We start from the raw sequence: 23,604 nt of genomic DNA, 5'->3' as shown, positions 1-23,604 counted from the left end.
TCTTTCTAGAAATTTAACAATCACTCCTCCCTTTATGGGTATATTTACACAAAGGCCCCTGGGGCCCCCGGAGATACGTAGGACAGAATATTCCATGTGGTGTTTGGAACTTGGAACGGAGTGTAGAAATATTTTTAAAAACGACAGTAACAAGACTGTAGACTGTAGTTTATTCTCACCCAAGTTTAAAAAATGAGAAAAAAAGAGTACGTTCGAATACAATCTTAAAATTAAAAACAAGAATAACACTGTTGTAATTCCACCTTTATCCTATTCTAGTTTTCAACATTCCAAGTAGCACTCCTCTATTCTCCCCACGGATAGAGATAGCTATCCAACCTTTATTCCCACACAAACACCACTCTTCTTCGTTTATTACCCCCCCCTATCCACAAGAAAAGAAAGAAAGATGAGAGGATAGATAAAGTTAGAATAAGTTCTCACAGGTTGGATAAAAACTGGGTCCTTAGTTATAATTATGGACCCCCTTCAATTCAATACCATACGAGACAAACATAAGGAAGAATACAAAGCTTGATGTAAAAGTTTCTTTTGGCATTGAAGTTGATTGATAGAATAGTGTATACAAACTATTAATATAATCTCAAACACAGGCAAAAATCACACCCACCGTTCTGCCATCTGGTGGACGGTCGTTTTCATGCGACCAAATCTTATTGGCCGACACGTGTCCTATTTCCCTTAGTTTGATAGATACGGTGGAAGACCAAACTAACCGTGTAGACTCCAAGTCCACGTGTCCGATCGACCGGATGAGTAATTGGTGGTGGTCCACCTCCCATTGCAGTAGTGAGTTTGAAATTTGAATTCCACCCTATCCTATTTGTTTTCAAATTAGGGCGCAAATTTACTATTAACCTCGTTCATTTTATAGATGATTTAAATAAACTGTAAATATAAAATGATATTAATATTTTTTAAATAATTTTTTAATATTAGGATAAAAAATAAAAGGGGAACAAATTATAAGATCAAATTAGAAGTAATTTAAGTATTTAAATGTTTTTTTTAAATTAGCGAAATATTAAATACGTTGGTTTTAGGGTTTTTTGATGCATTAAAAGTAAAATATGAGCTTAATTAATATAGTATGGTGTAAATTATAATAAAAACAAAACTATATGCATTATTTATAAAATATAACTTTTATTTGCGTCAATGTCACCGCTTAGTTTCTATATGTTGTGATTCATATTTAATAAATTACCAGTGTGATGATAAAATAAAATTATTTCTTTACTTACACATATGAGTATATAAATATTCTTTATGCGTTATAATCATGTACACGGTAACTTTTGCTTTACAAACACTTATCCTTATCTCCATTCATACGAAATCAATTAAAAAAATAACCAATATTGTTCTCTTCTCTAAATTTTTTTGTCAATGGGTAACTTGGTCAACCAATGTCCTTTAAATCAACTTTGGTCAGAGCATGATTAGTTGATAACCCTCTTTTAACTATTTAAGTATGAAGTAATGCTTAATAATTAACGGGACATGCTCACTTTTGGGTAAAGACATTTCTTTTAGTAATTACCCCTTTATTCACTAACTAAGTTTATTAATTATTTAAGAGCTTCAAGGCTAGATATAGACTAGACAAAAGACTAATTATTATTTAATACAATGATACTTAGATTCTACTAAAATTTTTAGTCAGTATACTAAGTCTCATAATAACTCTAAGTTGATCACCGTTGACCCACTACTTTAAATTGTTGTGTTGAAATTATTAGTTTAAGTTCTACACATTGTCGAATCAAAGTCACTTACACCGAACTAATTATTATAATTGGAGTTGACTTTATAATTTCCATAATTGTGAGTTCTAAAGTTGATTGATTCTCTATGTATTTTTAATAGTAATATATTTAGACAATTAAAAGAGAAGCTCATATTGTAAGAGCATTCCTAATTGTTTAATTAGAGACTATACTTCTCTAAAAAAAATCTTTTTTTTTTTTGTGTATGACGCATAGAAAATCCTAATCATTAATAATTATTAAGAAATGATTTGATGTCTATATGGAAATGAGCACTAATTTAAGAGTCTAGAGTGTAATTATCTCTAAATTTTAATAACCAATGGAAGGGTCACCCCGGGTGCCTTTTATGATTTAATAAAAATGCACGTATTAAAATAAAAATAAAAATACTGAGAAGAAAATGGTGTAAACAGTAATAAACACATAAAAGCAGGGGTACAATGGAAAAAAAATCCCTATCATTTGGCGTACATTGTAATGTATCCTTAGGGTGTTTAGGCAACATTACTCTACGTGCACACAGGACTACCAAAGACGGCGATTATTACAAGATTTGTTATACTAACGCTAGATTTATGTCATTATGAGTTTAAGAAGGGGGCAAAAAGTAAAAAAGACAGCCAGCTAAAGAGAGAAAGCTGCTTAACTAAAGCAAGAGGGGGGGGTTTAAGATAAAAAGAAAGCCCCGGATAACAACCAAATCCAGTGCGAGGCCGCAAAGCCACGCCTCAACTCGAAAAGAAACCAAAGAGAGAGGGAGGAGGGCGAGAGTACAAAAAAGATAATTTTTTTTCCTCTTCTTTGGAGGATTAAAAGGAAAAGGTCAATAAAAACATTCTCGAGAACAAGATCATTGCGACTCCTTCCCTTTTCGTCGTCGTCGTCGTCGTCTTCTTCTTCTTCTTCTCCTCTCTCTCTCCCTCCCTCTCTCTGAGAGGTTTGATGAGAAAAGCGGGAGGGCGGGATTCGAGTTCGTCAGATTTGGGGGCTGCTGTTTGATATTGGAGGGTAAGAAGAGGGAGATCTTTTTGATTCGTGGGTTGCCGGATTCGAGATGGCAACCAAGCGCGCGTACAAGCTCCGTATCCTATTGCTTGCCTACTGTTCTTTTTATTGATTTAATTGTTGGGTTTGATCTTGATGGAGATTTTTGGTGATCTTGTTCCCTAAACGTTCCCATTTGACGAAGACGTTCTTTTTTTTTTTTCCTTTTTTTTCGTGAAATTGTTTGTGGTCCCTTGGATCGTACTTTTTTTCTTGTTTTGTTTTGGATTTGGCGAAAATGTGTTTGAATTAGAATTTGGGTATTCATCGTGGGATCCGATTTGGGATGCCTTGACTAGTGCGTCTAGAGGAGTTTGTAGCGCATGCTTCCAATGTCAATTGTCTCAAGATCGCAAAGAAGACTTCGAGGGTTCTCCTCACCGGTGGGGAGGATCACAAGGTTAATCTTTGGGCTATAGGCAAGCCAAATGCCATATTGGTAGGTTACTTGAAAACTCCCAGAGTAGCTCTCTCCTATTGCTTATAAGAAAATGCTAGATTTATGCCTAGATTATATCAATTATTGTTAAAGAAATGTATAATTTTTCCCATGTTCAGAGCCTATCGGGACATACAAGTCCAGTTGAGTCAGTGAGCTTTGATTCTTCTGAAATTCTTGTGGCCGCTGGAGCGGCAAGTGGCACTATAAAATTATGGGACCTGGAGGAGGCGAAAGGTGTAAATTGGTTCATCCTCGTGAAATTTACATTACTGTTAATGTGGAAAGGGAACAACTTTCTAACAATCTGATGTTTCTTTTGGCCTCCAGTTGTTCGCACTCTCACAGGGCACAGGTCCAATTGTATATCAATCGACTTCCATCCATTTGGGGAATTCTTTGCATCTGGTTCATTGGATACTAACCTAAAGATATGGGATATTCGAAGAAAGGGATGCATTCACACATACAAGGGTCACACTCGTGGAGTTAGTGTGCTTAGATTCACCCCTGATGGTCGGTGGGTTGTTTCTGGTGGGGAGGACAACACGGTGAAGGTAATTGGTCGGTCCTCATTGCTTATTTGTACTCTCACAAGACTAACAGGATGTAGATAAGAGTTTTGTTGAATTTTATATGTTCTTATCCTTTAAAGTTAGTACAGTGCCATTTCTATGTGGCAGTTTTGTTGTTCATGCCATTGTAATAGGCTTTCTTAACCTACAGATTGCACTAATAAAACTTTCTAGATACTTTGTAGCTGCACATAATTCTTGCTCTGGCTCTGAATATTCTGGGCAGATCTGGGATTTGACTGCTGGGAAGCTCTTGACTGACTTCAAAGTTCACGAGGGTCAGATTCAGTGTATAGATTTCCACCCTCATGAGTTTCTACTGGCGACAGGTTAGATACATTTTCCTACCCTTCTGTGCTGATATTCATATTTTTGATTGTTTTAAAGCAGATCCATTAGGATTATGTTTGAGGACTTTTATCCTTGTTAAAATATCCCAGAATCATTAGAGGGGGTTTATATCCATGAAGATTCACATTAACATATGCGTTCCGATAAATGTGTGTACCATCGAATGTTTACATAGGTAACCTTATTAGTATTACATTGACATTAAAAGATCAACAAAATGGAAGGGCTGATGAGTGGGTTTTACCGTAGCAAGTTCTGTCCTTGATTTGTAAAGGATACATGTTCAATCTGAACATGCCATTTATATCCTTAAACAGAAAAGGAGTACAACTATATTACTAGAAGCATGTTAAGAATATTGATCCATAAAATTGTTTCTCTTTTGAAAGGTGGATTCATCGCGTTATTTTCCGAGAGAACCATATTGTTCACATCCTGATAGTTTTATTGTTAGCAGATCACAATCCATTTTATCTACTTCTTTATGGATCTTTTAAGAACATTTCTTGTTCCTGGGGAATTTAAAGATGGAGATGACATTTTAGCCATGAAGAATAGAAAATTCCAATTATGAGGTGTCAGAGTGTCAAGTGAGAGGAATACCAACTTCTGGTTCTTTGAAAAAAAAAGGTGCATGGGGGAGAAAAAAATATAGGTCATAGGAAGTGAAGTGTAGGCCTTCTGATTTACTCAAAAAGAACTTACCATTTTGTCACGTAGTTTAGTGATTTTATAGTTTGTTAAAAATTCATTTGTTTCAACCAGAATTAGTTGTCTTAGAAGAAAATGATGTTGGCAAGTTGGCAAGATAGGGTAGAGATTGGAACTTGAGCTCCTAGCATTTGCTGTAGGGAATTGCCAAAGAACCAAGCATAACACAATTCCATGTTACATTTTGTAAATGGTATTCAGAATTTAGTAGGGTATTCTGTGTAACGAAAGAAATTGTACCTTTTGGCTTTGTCCAAGTATTGTTGGAATGACATAAATGAATACAGGAATGACAGAATTGAACCTAACATGAATAGAAGGATAAAGATACGAATTTTAGACTGTGGATGTTGTATATGATATGTGTGATTTCAAGTTTTTGAAAGCTAAAGACAAATAAGTACTTAGAAGTACATAAGCTATAAGCACTTATAGCAGCGGCATTTTTTTGGGAATTCTATACCATGCAACATGATGCTGTCTCATGTTTAAAATTCTTTGTAGCTTTGTATTACAAACTAAGAAAAGAGCTCATTTTGTTGAGACTTCTGATGATGAATAGCTATATACTGGACATCTATCTATCAAGTAGTTACTTCAAGTGAATCCATATATTTCATATTTAATGCATAAGCAGATTTTCTACGACTTAGCTTTCATTTATGATCTCTCGAAATGTTGCAGGTTCAGCTGATAAGACTGTTAAATTTTGGGACCTGGAGACTTTTGAACTGATTGGATCATCTGGGCCTGAGGTATCAGACATCTTATTATAGCTTAGTGTTTGAACATTGAGCGACACTCTTTGCTGGTCTCATCTATAACAACAATCTGTTCATTTTGATCATGATTTACTGACAAATGGTAGATGGATTAAGTAGCTATCGGCTGCTTACAGAATATTTCATGATCAGTTACTTGTTAATATGTAAAATGACCAAACTTCATTTTCCAGACCAGTGGTGTTCGCTCTATGACTTTCAACAGTGATGGAAGAACACTGTTTTGTGGATTACATGAAAGCTTGAAGGTATATTATCTATCTATTACTCTTCTCTTGCCTGAGTAGAATATTTCACTAACGTTTTTTACTTCTAGGTTCTCTCTTGGGAACCAATAAGATGTCATGATGTGGTCGATGTGGGGTGGTCTAGGTTATCAGATCTAAATGTCCACGAGGGGAAGCTTCTGGGGTGCTCATACAACCAAACTTGTGTAGGAATATGGGTTGTCGACTTGTCGGTATGATCCAGCTCTCTATTACTTGTGATTATTTAACTAAACCATCATGTATATTCCTGATATCTTGAGTTACAGCTTGTTGAGCCATACTCAGTTAGGAGTGCCGAAGAAAAATCTAATGCAAGCATTAATGCGCCCACACAAACTGATGTAAAGGCTAGCTTGGGAAGATTATCCATTTCAAAAGATTCAGGTACTGTTATAGGCACTTGTCCTTTTAAGTTGTAGGATTCTTAGTTCTTTAGAGCTTTTCTATCTTCATAAAATAAAAACTACACTATTGTTTACTTCTTTTTTTCAAACTGCAGCTAGTGGTAGTTCTTCTGGTGTTCCCCAGAGAATTGGATCAAGCTCTGGTTCAAGGACGAGTCCAAACAGATCTTCTTTTACAATGTTCAAGAGGAATTCATCAAAGACCCAAGGAACAACTAATGTTCAGAATGCCAACAAGTCTGATGCCATCCGTGCCAGTTCCCCTAGAATTAGTTCAAGATTGGAAGCAACTGCTGATTGTAGAAAAGAAAGTGCTGATGTTGCACCTTCTGCTGTCCCCAGAACTAGATCTAAAGTGGACCTTTCTACCAATCCTGCAAAAGAAGCTGATGTTGTGGTACCCCCTAGAACTAGCTCAAGTGGGGATGCGAGTAACAAAGAAATCTCTACTGCGGCACCTGTCATTGTTCCAAGAATTAGCTCAAGAGTTAGTATTTCTGCCAATCCTAGAAAAGCAGCAAGCCATGTAATACCAGTCATTGTCCCGAGAACTAGTACTAGCTCGAGGGGGGATCTGGCTGCTAATCCAATCGGACCAACTAGTAGTGTGATACCTTTTATTTTACCAAGAACTGGTTCAGGAGTGGATCTGGCTGCAGATCCTAGAAACATAACTGCTGATATTGCACCTAACATCCTCATAACTAACTTAAGAGTGGATCAGGCAACTGACTCTGGAAGAGATAATGGTGGTGGGGTAGCACTACCATATGCAATGCGGTCAAAAGGTGCTAATCTACATAGAAGAGATGATTCAAAGGGAGAAACTACCCCCACTAGTTCTAGTTCTATAGACAGTGAGAATGTTGAATACGTTGAAGATGATGATCAATATACTAAATCTGTTGTTGATGGTGTTAAAAATCCATTACCTGCCAATGAAGCAAACATGAAGCCTGTTAAATTCAATAGGACAGGGAAGTTTGGAGCAAATAGATTGATGGAACCAAGCCAAAATTACGATGTTGGCTATGGTGAGTTTTTCATACTGGGGAATTACCAAGTAATGATTATGTACTTTTTGTATGGCCTTTCTGCATCGTTCTCTTTTAACCTTTGTATCAGAATATCTACTTATCATAGAATACTCTGCATATTCCGCTCATATTGTTTGAAGATATGAACTCAAGTTGCACTCATCCTTGCAGACAGTGATCTGCTAAAAATCTTCCACATTTTTCTTGCTATTGATTTTCTTAAATATACTAATATCTATTGGACACGTCCTCCTCCAATTTTTAAAGTGTCGATAGACAAAAAAAGTTCTGGACATGCATTTACTTTCACTATGCATTAAATGCCATAAAAGAGACGATGCTAACAGGAATATTGAAATAGCATATATTAACAGAGAAACAAAGTTAGACGTTTGAAAGCATGTAAAAACAACAATCAACTGATTTGAATTACTCTGAACTAGTTAACTAAATATCTTCTATCAGCTGTTCAAACTGATAAATTTGGAACCACTTGATTGGAAAGAAATCTCCAAAATCATGGTTTTCATTTTCTAGACAATGATGTAATTATAAGCAGAAGACTTGGCTCTTAAATATAAATCACTAGCATCTAGAGCTGACAATATTGCCTTAAATACAGTCACTAGTAGCCTAGTTCAATTGCACACATATATTCCATATATGTATATATTTGTGACTTGTTGCTTGCAAATATGTTGGTGTACAAAACTACAAATCATGATATAAGGGCAATCTTTTTCCTTTTCTGCAACTACTAATGTTCTGATGTCAATTTTATGTATTTCAGTTTTAAGCATAACTGAACTTTTTGGAATACATTAGTAGCTGAAACAGTATCATCTCCCTTTTGTGTTAGACGATATGAAAGACAATAAAAGATGCACTTTTTTGTTGAAGTTTCAAAAGAGTTAATTTTCATATATCTTCTTGTCTGTTAAACTTGTTAACATCTGTTAATCTTCAGTATTTGTTATCATGATAACTATGTAGGAAGAACAAGATTACGAGTTGCAAGCTGGGAAAGGAATGAAATGGTTCCTATAAATGAAGGGCCAGTAAGAAGTTATTCCTCTGAAGCAATGCCAGCTGCTGACATCACTTTTTCGGTATTACATTCTTCATCCAGATTTTGATTATTGAGCAGTGATGTTCTTCCAAAATTCTCTTATGTTCTGCCTTTTTCCTTCCTCTTTGCACTGGAGGTGGTTGGCTTTCCTTAGCTCATACCTTGTCTGATCATTTCACTTATGAATGTCAGAAACTTCTTTTTGCCTTCATTTTTTAGGTTTTTTTTGTTCTTTTCAAGTTGTACAAAGTATGATGAATATTGAGAAGACGACAAATTTAAAGGAGGTATTGCCAAGGTTGTGAAGTTGCATTTTACACTCACTTAGCTTTTCTGAATGGAGAAATTTATACAAAATCTGATGGTTAAGGAGGTGAATGACTCTAGATGCATGCCAAGATTTTATCTAGTAAATTACAACTTTATGAGGGAATTGAGGCTCAATTATTATCTTGCTGCGCCATAATAGGGGAAAAAAGATAATCTGATTCTGAGTAGAATGGGCCATCTTCTCATTTATTTTGATGGATTATTGAAATTTCTGAAGTATCAACGTCTTGAAATTGGAAAGAAAGATGAATTTGAATGAGACAGCTGGAGGGTCGTCAATATCAGCTAGGCCCTTTATAGTGCAGATTCCTTAGCAGGAACTTGATTGCTCTATAGTTAGATCTTAACTTTTGGATGAGACAGCTGCAATCTTTCCTTCTTTTGGATAATTATCAGATAACACTGTCAGAATTCCCACATCAATAGAAGTATTGAAAATAAGTGCCCTCATTATACAGGTCAGCTCCTTCAATTCCATTACTTCAACATGGGATCAACAAAAATGATTTCTTGTTTATTTGATCTCTTTCCTTAAGAGTCCGTCATGTGTAATCTGTCAAGGAACAGCACAAGTTACATCAATATGCATCAGTAGCTTAACTTATTATCTGTTTTCACTCTCTATTGTTTGCTGCTGCTTCTGCTGCTAGTTTAATATGCTCCTGGACTATAAATGTTATTAGAAAATGGATATTATGTAGCTGTTTACATGATTTCCTAAGTATAACTTTGAATCTGCCCTTGGTCATCAGGTACTATCCTATTCTTTCATAGATTTGAGATTAACGTTACATGTATAACTTGAACAAATTGAAAATACCATCTAGAGAGTCCCCTGCATACCAGAAGGTGCAATGCAAGAATTTTGTATCCATATTTGGATCATAAATAACCATTAGTGGTAGAATTTAGCTTATGTATATATGAAGATTGATATCATTGGAGCTCCTGATGTTCAAAGTAAAGGCATAATATAATTTGAAAATAGATAGTTCTTACTTCAGTATGTCCTTTATATGTGTTCCTAATTGGCGTTTTGCCACTTTGATTGGAAAACTGTTCTCTCTTGTTCATTGTATGTAAGGACACTTAATGTGTGGAAATCTGCCTTTTAAGTTCCAGTTGCCAATAGGTAACCTGGTTCTATAGTTTGTAAGTATATTTAATCTACAAGTTTTTTTGACATTTCTCGTGTTCCAATGTTTGAAACAGAGAGAAGGCTCTTCATTTGCTGGAAAAGATACAATATCTGCTGGTGACGAGGATGTTATTTCTGGTATAATGGAACAGCACTTACGAGTCCTGAGAACATGGCAGTTCCGTTTAACGAAATTACAGGTAATTATGTGTTGTATCTTGACAAAATTTACTGCTCTGATCGGCAAGGATGACAAAATGAAATGTCCTGATGTTTCCTGCTGGATTTCAGCTTGTCAGTAAGTTGCTTCAAGATATGAAACTATGATTTCATGTAGCTTGGTGGTGTTTCACAACCTGCGTCAACATTTATGTTTTTCTATATGATTGGTGTCGTTTTTCTAGTTGATGGAACTTCTGTCATTGAGAGGCATGGCTGGATTCTTTGAAAGGCAACAGATTGGCAGGAACCATTTATATTATTTTCTGCATATTAAGATCGCATATAAAAAGGAGAATTTCACATAAGAAAGGAGAATCCTCCAGCATTTGTTGGACTTGGAGAAGATGAAGTAAATAGAAGGCACAGATTCTGAGATTCATGTGTTGGGTGCACATGGATTCTCACCTCAACCTTAGTGAAGCAGTGGAAGATGAAGTGGCTCAAAAAGCCATAAAACATCAAGATAGTGTAGATTGCAGAATCCAACTTTCATAATTCATAAATTACATTCAGGACAGAAAAGAAAAGGTTAAAGACAACTTGTTATTAAATGACAGTGACATCAATTTTTACTGTTGTTAATTTAACAAAATTGCATATATAATTCAGTCCATTGCAGATAATTGGCTTCTTATTCAGTGATATAAATTCTGTAAATTATATTATTTTGGTATTTGTTCCTTCAAGTGTATTACCAATTTGGACAATGCTATACGCTCTAAAAGTTCTATAGTTAAACAACTTGAAATTGATGGGGACACTGTCAGGCATGATGGATATCACCTTGACAAAAACTTTCCTTTTCTTTAGTCCTGTTACTTGTAAAGTCAAGCAAGTTATGCTGTGGTTCTTACTTAGTAAATCTTTCATCCATTGAACTGTTTGTATGCCTTCTGGAAAATTTGCAGGTGGTTCACCGGCTTTGGGAAAAGAATGATATGCGGGGTATCGTTAATGCAATGCAAAGGATGTCGGATCATGCTGTGTGTACTTCATGTTGTCTTTCATATGTATTTCTTTTACAGAGGAGATTTGTTTAATATCAATATCTTCTTTCTACAGGTCTCTGCTGACGTAGTTAGTGTATTGATGGAAAAGAGCGATATTATCACACTAGACATTTGCACTTTTCTTCTACCAATCATCACAAGCATTCTTGAAAGCAGGTTTGACAGGTATTTTTTCTTTACTTATCTTTGCTCCGTATTATTTTTGTTCAGCTCCTTTATAACCATTAAAAACTTGATTTCCTCGAAGCATGTCAATCCTATAAAAGGTACCCACTGATATATAGTGATTATGGGGCAAAACCTCTAGTGTACATAGGCGAATATACAAGTTCTAGACAATTTAAACTTAACAAGATCAAAACCTGACTAAATTGTGAAGAAATGAGTTGTGAAAGAAAAAAAAAAAAACTAAGAAATAATATGATAAATTTCAATAAATTTCAACTAATCTGATCCGACTTACAAATATACCAAATGACAGCTAATCAAAATTTTGGTGTAAGGTGTTATATTATAACTTCAATTAAAGTATGCATCTAATAAGTAAAACTGTTTATGGTATTTTATTAATGTAGAGAAGTTATAAATTCAGGCTGGTATTTACCTCAAATGAAGTGAAAAGGATAGTTATTTCTAATCTACTACACTACTAGGTCCATCGACTATTCAATCTTGCGAGACCCATATTCACACGGGGCTGCACCTGTGAGCTGGTTACCTCAATATACCATGGTAAAGTTTAAAGCTTTATGCAGCAGAGCAAGGAGACTCTTCTGCTAATGAAATATGAAATCCCAGTTGCTAGGTCAATGTTGGAGAATATAAACCTAAAAGTGAAAGACATAACATTCTGGAAGAAAGCATTATGCTTGGCTTCACTCGAGTAATTCAAAACTAACACATAATACTAAAATATATTTGACCAATAAATTTGAATGTGCAGTAGCAATTTGCTAGAACATTAAATCCGTAATGTTTTACGCCTTTTATGGTATATTCTGATTGTATTTGACTTGGGGCATACCTGTCTATCTAGCTGAAGTGCAAAAGAAGTTCAGTCAATTCCTTGGACCCAAAATTGCCCTGTCTAACACATGAGTTAGGTAGAAGACCTTTTTACAACGTAGAGGTGAACAGGGCAAATCTAGTCACTACTGTCTTTGAGGATTTTTAGCCATCTTATCTGGTCAGTGGATCTCTTTTCAGAAAGATGAATACTCGAAAATATTGTCCAATACCTTTGGATTCCTAATAACCTGAACTTTTGAAGCCCTGAGCTTTATCTTACTTTTGCTCCAAGTTGTATCATTACTGGGAGCCAAATGGTCTATAAGGGAGTGTTGTTTACTAGGCTATGCTTGCATTTAGTTTCTTTTATTTCCTTGATGAAAGTAGGCTAGTTATTCCATAGTCATGTTCTCTTAGTGGAATACATTATATTTTTGCTGTGTAAAACCACAAAATAGCATAAAGTTCAATTGTAAAGAAGATTCAGCAGTCTGGAACCGGGTTTCATGCATTTGAGTACTGACTTTATGAATCTTTAGCATTATGTGCCAAATGTAGATGTTGGCTTCTATTCTAATTCTGGTATGTCAACTTACCAAGCACTAAGTGAAGTTCGATATTGACCATCTTGAGTCACAGGCACCTGACCATTGCCTTGGAGATGCTGCTCAAGCTTGTTAAAACCTTTGGTCCTGTGATCAGCTCAACTTTGTCAGCTGCTCCATCAGTTGGTGTAGATCTTCAGGCAGAACAGAGGTACCCTGTTTCCGTCTTTTTCTCTTTGGTTTAATTGGTTCTTTTGCTGATGTCTTGGCACCATGTCTTATTCCATCCAGGTTGGAGCGATGCAATTTATGCTTTATTGAACTGGAAAAATTAAAGTCTAGTCTCCCTTCTACCATACGGTAACTTATCACTGTGCTAATTTGAAAATTCATATCTGTGTAAATGCTATTCTTTACTCTGAAGATACTTGAATATTGCTACTTCAGATTCTGTTAAGGAAAACTGAAATGTAGTTCTTTCAAGGACAATAACTTTATCTATCGTTTTCACAGACATGGAGGCTCTATAGGGAAGTTGGCACAGGAGTTACAGCTTACTCTCCAGGAGGTTTTCTGACTGACTGACTGACTTGTACAGATGCATAGGTTGTTATAGTGCCATTATTTTGCTTCCTTTACCACAGCACGTCTTATTATGGTTGTGCCATTCCTTTGCTTCCCTAATCTACCGCAACTATTGTGGTACTGCGGCTGCTTTTGGAGAAGCCATTCTGTGCAACAGTCTATCTATTCAAAAGCTGCAGCAGCTGTGAATGAACTAAATTAGTTGCACCAGGAAGAATGAGGCATAGCAAATGTTTTATAGATCACGTGAATCATTCGCTTTGATATGGAGAGGGTCCTTGACATGCTGTTCGAAAGATTTGCTAATCTGTATACCACAGATAGTCACACAAAAGGTCTATTTGTTTGTTTGTAGCTTTTAAAAAATCAAGGGTTTTCTGGTTCGCTATCAGTTGTAAAGAGTACTTTATATCAGCTGTATACATTCATTCTTTGAAGTGCAGCTCTCAATTCTACTGTCGTTTCTATTTCTGACTTTCTCCAGTGTTATCTTCCTTTCTGCTTGTGTAGTGGAATTCCTTGACAGGCTTTCAACCAAAAAAGAAGAAGAAAGGATCTTCATATGCTCATACGAATACTCAAGTGGCCAAAAATGGATTTTCATAATCGCAACAGGCTTTCAAATTTTTTTTTTTAAAAATCGTAACAGGCAAACTTGATCATTCAAAGAAATCAGCAATAACATAAGTCATGCACTCCTAGTCGTTAAACAAGCTGAGGAAACATCAGAACCTCAATAAGCACCAAGAGTGCATAACATGTCAAACTTAATTGCTACATATAGAAGAAGATGATGCTTTCTTTGCCATCCATAAGACTGCAAACCTCAAATTTAAATCAACCTGGCAAACTATGCCCTACTAAAAGGCTGCTGTCCTGAAGGAGGCGGCAGTGGAGGTGGTGGAGGAAGTGAATGCGGCAATGGCATCTGTAATTGCGGTGGCACCAAAACTCCCTTGCTTTCATTATGATCAGCAGGACCTCCTTGCAGCTCCTTACCTGGTACCCTTGGATTCAGCAAGGAACCATCAGGTGCCCGGCCAAAATCAGGTTGGAAAAAGGCCACACCTCCCTGAGGATCTGCAGGGTTTGCAAATCCTTCAGGAATTCCTTGGCCAACAGAGATAGGCTGGAAAGGCATGCCCACAATACCCATGCCCCATGGACGGGGGAATCCCTCTGGAAAGCTCATAGCCCCTGATGGAGCAGGTGGAACCCCCAGAACTGAGCCTTGGTCTTGTCCAACATCGGGCAGTTGCATCTGGTAAGGAGCAGCATAGTATTGATGTGTTCCATCTTGTGGAAGAGGAGGATAACCGAAAGACTGCGTTTGAACTAGAGGCTGGTTCATGTTCATAGGAATTGCAAAGTTTGGTGGCTGATGAGGAGGCAAAGGTGGGAAGTTGGCAAATGATGATTCAAGGGGCATCCCAGCTTGCTTGTCTGGAGGAGGGCCACCCTGATTCTCAAAACTTGGTGGTTGGGGGATCCAGTTATAGGGCCTCTCAGGGCCTTGAGATGGATTGTTCTCAGCCTGAGATTCTCCTGGCTGTTGCTGTTGGCGGCTGTGAAATGCTGGTAGCTTTGGCTGTCCAGGTGGCTTCGGGGGTTGCTGATCCCAGGACTGGTGATGACGAGATCGTTCTTCACGGTCCTGGAGCTGAGTATTTGAATTAGGTGAAAAGCCTGGCCTTGGCGGAGCACGTGCTGTGGAAGATTCTGGCTGCAGGGATTGCTTTTGAGATTCGGCCTCATTACCTGCTTCCTTCTCTGTGCTGTTTTGAAGAAGGTTAGCATGAGAGTCTTGGATATGAGATTCAAACTCTGTTCTCTTAAGGAAGGACTTGAGACAATGAGGAGCAGCACAAATAAATATTCCTTCCATCATTTTAATACTCTGGATCTTCTGAATACGTTCATCACAGCTGCACAACAATGAGAAGAACAAAATGAAGCAAGAAACAACTATTTTCAGAAAGCAAGCAAGAATCCAACAGTAAATAAGACGAGAGAATTATAGTAGCAACTGACAAACCCTATATGAGTGAAAAGTTTCAAGCAACATTTCCATTAGGCTTACTTATTCACCGGAAGTACTACTAGAAAAGTTGCTTAGTATAATTGCTAAGAGAGAAAAAAAGAGATTATATGCTACAAGGACAACAAAAGGTTTTAGTTAGTGAAAACTTGGCCAGTTTTAACTCAGATTCTGCCAAAACTTTTTAATGCCAACATCACAGCATTTTTTATCTATGATAATGAGAACAGAGAACAATATAATGGAATTCATCCTCTCAATGCTTTCATTTAGATTTAAAAGCTCCAAGATTGAAACACAAAAAATAGTCACCAGGGGAGATATCAACATTATAAGTCTCAATAGCCGAAAGATGATAATTAATATGACATTCTTTATATAACAAAGCAACTACATTATCAGTAAAGTCTTTCACAGATCAGTTTTCAAATGCCAATCATTATCGAGTAAAAGACAAAAACAAAAATAGCAAAATATTCTAAAAACTAGAAAGCAATAAAGTACAAGACTACAAGTCATTCCAATAGATATAAGAAATTTGCAATTCCTAACCACATGAAGGGAAAGAAGTCTTACAGATGACAGCTAGAATCACTCCGTGCGCAGGTTAAACAGAAAGCATGCTCGCAAGGAATCTGGAATAAACAAAAATAGTAAGAAATGATTCAAATGAAAGCAAATATGATAATTAATCAACCTAAAAAATACATTCATGTAAACTTAGTTTTGCTATATAATTGCTGTACTCATAGACAACACTAATGGACCAGTAGACCACCCAAAGGAAAAGACCTGGGAAGTGTTGCTGCCACATTAGTGAATTTCAACACTAATGAACCTCTTCAAGTGTTGCTGCCACCCATAGACAACTTATTCATTCACATTTTGTCCTAGTTTGAAATTTTATATCCTCCAACTTGCCGTATAATTGACCATTCTCTTTAGTGAATCTCAACAAAATGTGATTCAATGACATTAATTACCATGCAAATTAGGGCTGTTATCAGTCCCATGGACAAAAATTTCCATTCATTTCACCTACATTCTAAATGGAAATTAATATCTGGAATTTTGAAGGTTGAAGGCAGAAATTATGGAGTTGGTTTTGTTTGGGGATATATGTTAAGGAGAAACATAAAGACATATCGACAATAAGGTCTAAATGTGAAAGTTTATGTGGATAGCAGTTTGTAATTTTGTATGTCTACAGGATACATTAATGGAAATGGCTGGTCAAGTGGAAAAGAATTGGAAAACCTCCGAAAGCCCCACGTTGGGTCAAACAGTGTAAAGTAATTTGCTTTCTTAGTTTAAATTCAAACAAAAGATCATAAATGATAAGGAACTTCCTAGTTCCTACAATAAAGTTCGAATTATTAGGGTTTATTCAACTTCCATCTGTACTTCTTAACAGCCCAATTCTCGGATAATGATTAACAATTCTAATTATTTCCTCTGCATTTTTCAATAATATCACACCAATCCATAAAACAAAACCCTAATCGGCACGACTTAGGATAAGGCGATGGTTGCTCACTTACCAGGCGACCGTAGATGGCAATGGGGAAGTCGCAGCGAGAGCAGATGTGGACGCGCTCACCAAGTGGGCGGCGAGAGCGGCGACCAATGGTGCGGGTAGCTGAGACGGCGGAGGCCGTAACGGCGCCGAGGCTCTTCGCCACCGGGAGATCGGCGAGGACGAGGTGGTCAGGGCAAGCCACAGTTACCGTCTCTGCCGCCGGCGGAGGCTTCGCCGGACCTCCGCCGCCCTCGCCCGACGAGCCCTTGCTCAGACGTATCTGAAGCATCTCTCTCTCTCTCTCTCTGAAGGGTTTTTTTTTTTTGCATATAAAGCCTTGCTTATGTTGATATATACGTCTTCGGGAGAAATTTTTAATTTTCTCATCACATTTGCATATAGAACCCTATGTGCAAGATAATTTACAGTTTAAACCATATTCTAATTATTTGCAAATTGGACCTTTATTTTTCCTAAAATTAGAAAAGGCTGCCTTACCGTTCTGCTTTTAGTCGTGGGACGGTGGGATGTTTCAATATACCACAGGGTGTAATATGCAAACTTCTCTTTATTCTGTATCAATATATAAGTGAAAGTCCTATTTGCATATAGAGCGCTTGAGAAGAAAATACATTGTAAAAATGTATATTTAAGTAATTTTAAGGATTTTAGTATTTTTTTCTCTCCAACGCCGCCAATTAAGGCGGCCGCCTAGCTTTCTTTCCCTATCCTTCCCTAGCTGCTGATATTAAAGGAGAAAATTTTTCAGTCTCATCTTTACTTTATAACCATTTGTAAGCAAGGGAGAAAATATTTTTTTTCCACTCCTTCCGCAGGCCCACAATAATAATAATGGTTGATATATCTTATCTATTTGTTCTTTTCTTTCTCTTCGTTTCACTATTGTATGTTGTTGAGACTTGTGTCAAAAAGTGTCGCTTAATATTTTTTCTCATTTGTGTACCAGACTCTTATTGTAACCGTATCCAGGAGTTTTACCTTAAAAAAATCACCTTAAGAAGTCAAATGTTTAAGAACAAAAAAGGAAAGAAAAAAGCCATTGTAGATTACATAATTTCAAGGATTCAAATGTTCAAAAAGAAAAATAATAATAATTCTCGCTATCCTTGATGTAGCACCTAAATGCAAATTGTTTGTAGTAACTGTCCACTCTCTACCTGCAATGTTGATGATCTGATAATCTCATCTCGCAATCGCAGCATCTAAACTAGATTGACTTCATATTATCTGATAGCTCCACTTAACTCCTATATTTATTAGGTTGGACATTATCTAGTAGTTGGATGCTCTTTTTCTTCGATTCAAAGGAGATGGTCAGATGAAACATTTAATGCCTTCTGCCTATTTCCAGTTCAAATAATTTGTTACTTCACATTTGAGTTCAAGATGCTGAATTCTTTTTTCTGGACTCTTCTGCATGTTTCTTTGCAGTGCATGATCAGTGAAGTTTTATCTAGTAATTGAAATCTCTTCTAATCTTTTTACCTCAATGGAGAGGAGTGATGTTAAACATCATGTAGGAAGAAAAGAAAAAAGTGAAAACATAAACGGCAACTCCTTCAATCAAATAACATCAGAATGGTTCTTCGCCGCCGATCATCTTATATATTCTGCAGTGTCTGTTAGAGTAGTAAAACTCGAGCACTGGAAATAATGTAAGATAAGTTAAGTCCAACTTGGTATTCTTAGGAGTATATGATCAGTAAATTCTTCAAGAAAGCTACTTCACCATTAATATGCTTGACCTATATTTATTGTGTCTATATTGAACGCATAAGTTAGCCTAGGAGCTATCTACCCATTTGCAGTACTGGCAGTAAATATAGTAAAACAAGTATCACTAGGTTTCTAGGAAAAAATATAGAGAGAAAGAGACGATTAAGAATAGGGTTTCACACCTTCAACCTCAAGTTAGTAGTTTCACACCAATTGTATAAATCAAAATTCTCAACTCTTTGGTTAAACTCTACCTGAATACAAATGAATCTATATATAGACATCACAACTGTAAATAAGCATATACATCTTTGCAGCATAATCTGTCGGTGATGTCCGCATCACTTGCACCCAGGCAGGCAATGAAAACCTTAGTCCATGCAGCTGCAGTGCATTAAGGTCCACATGATACATTAATGTGATTCTGAATCACCATCATCTTTAGTTGTATGCATCACCTACTATGCATTAAAAAGTGTTCTTTGATTTTATGCCACCTACTATGCATTAGGCCCTGTAAATTTTATCTTCTCATTCATTTTTGTCATAAGTCTCGACCAGCTACCTCTGCATTCAACTTTCCTGTCACACTATCAAGTGAATAAGAAACAAGATCTTAATTTCAATCTGTGGACTGTATGAACAACAAAATGACATCTCATTTGGTTAAAAAGAAGATTTAGAAAAGAAAGGTCACAGCTTGATCACTCCCAGCATCATATATGCTATGTGAAAAGTCTTCAGTTGTTTTCCTATATATCTGTTACTAAGGAGAGGCAGCTTGTGTTTCAACTACATATCCTCTTAGTGAAGGTGCCCTATTGGCGATATCCAATGAAGCATTTGTCTGCAGCTTACTCTTCTTATTCATCTTCTGCAGCCTTTTTCTCGCAATGTAGCCTCTAATCCACGGGGTCACGTCCTCGTTTACCTTGATCATGATGAAGAAGAGAAGGCGATAGATGATGATCATGCTAAAGAGAACAGACAAGTCCCACCATTTCGATCGGTTGATGTCGATCTGGAATACGTTCTCTAATAAGTATTCTCCAGAAAGCTTTGCAGGGCCTAGTTGTGGATTATCGAATTCGAGACCCATCAGGTCATTTTGATACTGGCCCTGTTAGATAAGAGGCAAAATTGTAAGGCTGATCAAAGGTTCTTTTATTTTTGATACTAACTGGATTCCAAATTCTTACCTGCAATGCCCAGAAATGGAAGCTGATGTATGACATTGGGTACCTCCAGAAAGGTTTTGGGATGTCATGTGGAAGTCTAAAGAAGCCAGAGACCAGCATGAATATTCCCTGTTCATGGTGCAGTAGTGAGAATTATATATCTCAAGTAAATTGTCTTACATTGTTTCAGGACATTTATACAAATTGATCTCATGAACTGAAAATAAATTGACAATAATGACATGAACTGTCTTCAGTTGTAAATTATCGTACCTGAATCCCTGCTCCTATGATGATTCCCATAAGAAAATTGGGAATTACACTGGCTATGGCCATCATCAAGCTCTCGACCACGGTAACGCTCGCGTAGAGGGACAAGGTAAAGAAGAGGTAATGCATGAAACCCGGGTGAAGACGTACCATAAAGTAGCACAAGGTTCCCGAGGTAAAACTTATCAAGATCAGAAATGGCATTGCAGAAAGTGTATTGCTGATGACAAATGCTAAGACACCATAGTGCCCATTTAGCCGTTCTCTTTGGAATACCTGCATCGAGGAACATAACCGTTAAAGCGTTATAATTTCTTGAGCAAGTCTCACATTTCAGCAATATAACAGGGCTATCATACCTTCATATCTTCTACAAATGAGGGGAATCCTCCGATCGACATGAATGTGACGAAGCCAAAGATAAATGAAGCACATGCACCCCTAGCCTGTTATAGAAACACAATCAGATAACCATGTGTTTTCTTCACTAGTATACACAACTAATATGTGTTTCGTAGTACTAGTTACAATCTGAATTCTTGTCTATTTACATTTGATTTAAATTTCCATCAGTTTGTCGACGATACATCTTACCCTTAAGGCCTTTTCGAGAAGGCAATTCTTTTCTTGCCAATCGATCAAATAAATGACAGAGAGATAGATAGATAGATAGATTACCAGAATGGAGGTAGGTCCTGTTCCCACATTTAAGTAGATAGTCCCTATGCAGATGGTTACAAGAATGTAGATAATGAGCCTCAACCAGTAGTAACCAAAATCTCTCGTCATATTTAAAAAAGAGCGCTGCGTTAATGTAACAGCCTGCATGCCAAAGCTAGCCTGACTGCCTCCTGAATCCAACACTGTTCCTTTCTGCAAAAGAGAAGATCTGAATTTGGTTCCTGAGGCCTAATTTTGCGAAGAGAAGGAGAAAAAAAAGTAGTACTTATGTATGTACATACAACTCGGGAGATTTCATCCACTTTTTCTCTTGCTGCATAATTATACTGAGAATGGCGATAAAATTCGATGAGTCTTCTGATTGCTTCTGCAGTAGTAACTTTCTCCAATGGATCATCTGACCTTGCAAACTAAGGCACAAACACAATTAAAAGCTCTATCGAGTCACGATTGCGTAGTGAAAGATAATAAATTTACAACAGATGCATACCCTAGTTTTCATTGATCCCTTCAGAGTAGCTTTCACCTTATCAAAATCCGCATTTATGCTCCTAAGGAAATGATCTGATGGGTTTCTCAGAGAAGGGCAAGGGAAGCCAGCTTCAGCAAAGAACTACAAAGGGGAATATAAAAGGTTAAGAACTTGTAATTGAAACATAGTAAAATTACACTAAGACTAATTAGTAAGATAGTTCACCTGATGTGCCTCAGAAGCTTGGCCAAAGTAGACAGTTTTGCCTCCTGATAGCAAATAGAGTCGATCAAACAACTCAAAGACCTCGCTGCTTGGCTGATGGATTGAAGCTATCACAGTCCTGCCATCTCTCGCCAGGCCTCGCAGCGTTTGCGTCACGAAGAAAGCCGAGGCACTGCGAGGATTAGGGTCATCATCGATTCAAATGAACGTATCCATATATGAGACCGCAGCATCTGGAATCTTAGTAAGATTTTCATCTAGAGTTACCTATCAAGACCACTTGTGGGCTCATCAAGGAAGAGCAACCTGGGTCGCATGAGTATCTCCATGGCAATGCTCACCCTCCTCTTCTCACCCCCACTTATCCCTCGGAGATGCCAGTTTCCGACCATCGTGTCGGCGCAATCCTGGAGGCCCATTTCGACGATGGTGCCTTCGACCAGAGCTTTCTTCTCCTCCCGTGGCATCTTGTCAGGGAGGCGAAGGCGAGCAGAGTATGAGATCGTTTCTCTAACTGTGAGCGTTCCGAGCAAGTTGTCATCTTGAGTAACATACGCCTGAGAGAGAAAGCAAATCTCACGAACTATAATATAATTAACTACAAAGTAATCTAGAGAAAAGTTTTTGTTTTAAAGAAGGGTTGTTATTTATACCGCAGTTCCGAAGGAGAGCTTCGTCTTGCGGCCGTTGAGGAGGATGGTACCGGAGAGGAAGGCGTTGGTGGCGAGGCGTCCGGCGAGGGAGTCGAGCAGGGTGGACTTCCCGGAGCCGGAGGGGCCCATGAGCGCCGTCAGGGTCCCCGGCTCCGCGTACCCGGTGAGGCCCTCGAGCACCGTCTGCGTCTCGCCGTGCCGGAGCGTGACCATCACCGTCAAGTCCTTCCAGGTGAGCCGAGCAGACACGTCGCCGATGAAGTCCGTGATTGTCTTCTCCTTCCACAGCGTCTCGCTCAGTGGGCTGAGTCCAGTGACCACCGCCACTCCATTCCCTGCCGGCTTGTTGGATTCTATCTCCACCATCACTTGCTCTGCTGCGCTCCTCATCTCTCCTTCCTTCATCTTGGCGGACAACAGAAGAAGAAGAAGAAGAAGAAGAAGAAGAAGTTAATACCTGAGAAATGGTTGGATGTGAGCTTATATAGGAGAAGAATGTAATGGGGAATGCATGAGGAAGATGGATATGGAGAGAGAGATGGGTGGTTGTTTGTTTGACTTGATAAGCATGCAGATGGGCTCTCCCGGTGAAGATTTTTGGTGTGAAGGGTGCATTGAATGGGAGCAGAAGGCAAGGAATTAATGGAGAACATGGCAAGTATCAGTTGGTTTCTCTTTTGCATATATGCCCCTCAAAAACATTAATTTTTTTTAAAAAAAAAACCCCATCAACATCAATTTAACTTAAAAGACATAAATACCCTTACCCGAATTTACCCATTCACTTCATTTAAGGCCATTTACGTCATTTCTCTTTTCTCGTCTTCTTTCAGATGGATATATGGATGGATAGATTTTTCATGCATTTATTCTGGGCTGGTGGAGGGCTGCTGGTATCATGAATGCTACGGCAGACTTTAAGAATACGAGGGAGATTTAAGTCTTAAATTAAATGTTATATTTTGAACCTTAAAATTCGAGGTCAACATACTCTGCAACAATGGGGGAATGTACATGAACTGTTTCATTATTTCGTTTTGTTTTTGTTTTTAAAATTATTTTATACTCGTATTAGTAGGTCCAGTTTATACAATTAATTCTCTCTCCTTACATTAGGGTTAATATATATATACTTGGTATATATATTCCACCAGATCGTTATCTAAATATATTATAAGTGTTATATGGGGCTGGATGGGCTTAGCTTTGATGAATTTAATGACTGCTTCAAGTTGGTCCTTACTAATAAATGCATGCAATGAATGAGCCATTAGCAATGAGAAAGAAAAAAAGTGAAAAGCTTTGGCAAGAATTTATCCCCTTCTACCTTCGTTTTTGTGAACTATACATCAACTAATAAATGGATCTTTTTTTCTTTCTTTCTTTCTTTTTCCTTTTTACTCTTTGGAAGCACTTGCCTTTTGGAATAAGAAATCAAGAATGGAGTGCAAAAAGCTTATGAAGCCATGCATAAGTTGTGCTCCTGTGTCAACTTTATTATGGACTCTATGATACGTCT

General features: G+C 37.5%; 3 protein-coding genes across 3 annotated transcripts; 1 reads left to right on the top strand and 2 right to left on the bottom strand.

The window, feature by feature from the left end:
• Window positions 1-2,497: 2,497 nt before the first annotated feature.
• On the top strand, window positions 2,498-13,779 carry LOC140793599 (katanin p80 WD40 repeat-containing subunit B1 homolog KTN80.4-like). The gene is made up of 17 exons (XM_073145167.1): window positions 2,498-2,875; window positions 3,146-3,276; window positions 3,396-3,513; window positions 3,607-3,833; window positions 4,078-4,180; window positions 5,598-5,668; window positions 5,869-5,943; window positions 6,012-6,155; window positions 6,231-6,348; window positions 6,464-7,402; window positions 8,399-8,514; window positions 10,017-10,142; window positions 11,073-11,147; window positions 11,227-11,339; window positions 12,822-12,938; window positions 13,019-13,087; window positions 13,241-13,779. The coding sequence occupies exons 1-17, from the start codon at window positions 2,848-2,850 to the stop codon at window positions 13,302-13,304; spliced, it is 2,634 nt and encodes an 877-aa protein (XP_073001268.1). The 5' UTR covers window positions 2,498-2,847; the 3' UTR covers window positions 13,305-13,779.
• A 212-nt stretch (window positions 13,780-13,991) lies between these two features.
• On the bottom strand, window positions 13,992-17,188 carry LOC140793600 (E3 ubiquitin-protein ligase HAKAI homolog). Its single transcript, XM_073145168.1, has 3 exons — window positions 16,892-17,188; window positions 15,927-15,985; window positions 13,992-15,237 (listed from the first exon to the last, which is right to left on the bottom strand). Exons 1-3 carry the CDS (start codon window positions 17,156-17,158, stop codon window positions 14,163-14,165), a joined length of 1,401 nt encoding a protein of 466 aa, XP_073001269.1. The 5' UTR covers window positions 17,159-17,188; the 3' UTR covers window positions 13,992-14,162.
• A 2,016-nt stretch (window positions 17,189-19,204) lies between these two features.
• On the bottom strand, window positions 19,205-22,729 carry LOC140793857 (ABC transporter G family member 11-like). Its single transcript, XM_073145605.1, has 10 exons — window positions 22,086-22,729; window positions 21,700-21,989; window positions 21,433-21,604; window positions 21,226-21,348; window positions 21,017-21,145; window positions 20,733-20,927; window positions 20,414-20,500; window positions 20,058-20,330; window positions 19,806-19,913; window positions 19,205-19,726 (listed from the first exon to the last, which is right to left on the bottom strand). The coding sequence occupies exons 1-10, from the start codon at window positions 22,488-22,490 to the stop codon at window positions 19,373-19,375; spliced, it is 2,136 nt and encodes a 711-aa protein (XP_073001706.1). The 5' UTR covers window positions 22,491-22,729; the 3' UTR covers window positions 19,205-19,372.
• Between the last annotated feature and the right edge of the window lie 875 nt (window positions 22,730-23,604).

Source organism: Typha latifolia, chromosome 8 (assembly GCF_019914945.1).
Source record: "Typha latifolia isolate L0001 chromosome 8, TyphaL0001v2, whole genome shotgun sequence".
Classification (NCBI taxonomy): domain Eukaryota; kingdom Viridiplantae; phylum Streptophyta; class Magnoliopsida; order Poales; family Typhaceae; genus Typha; species Typha latifolia.
Note: the sequence above shows the minus strand (reverse complement) of the source record. Positions and strands in the feature narration are given on the sequence as shown.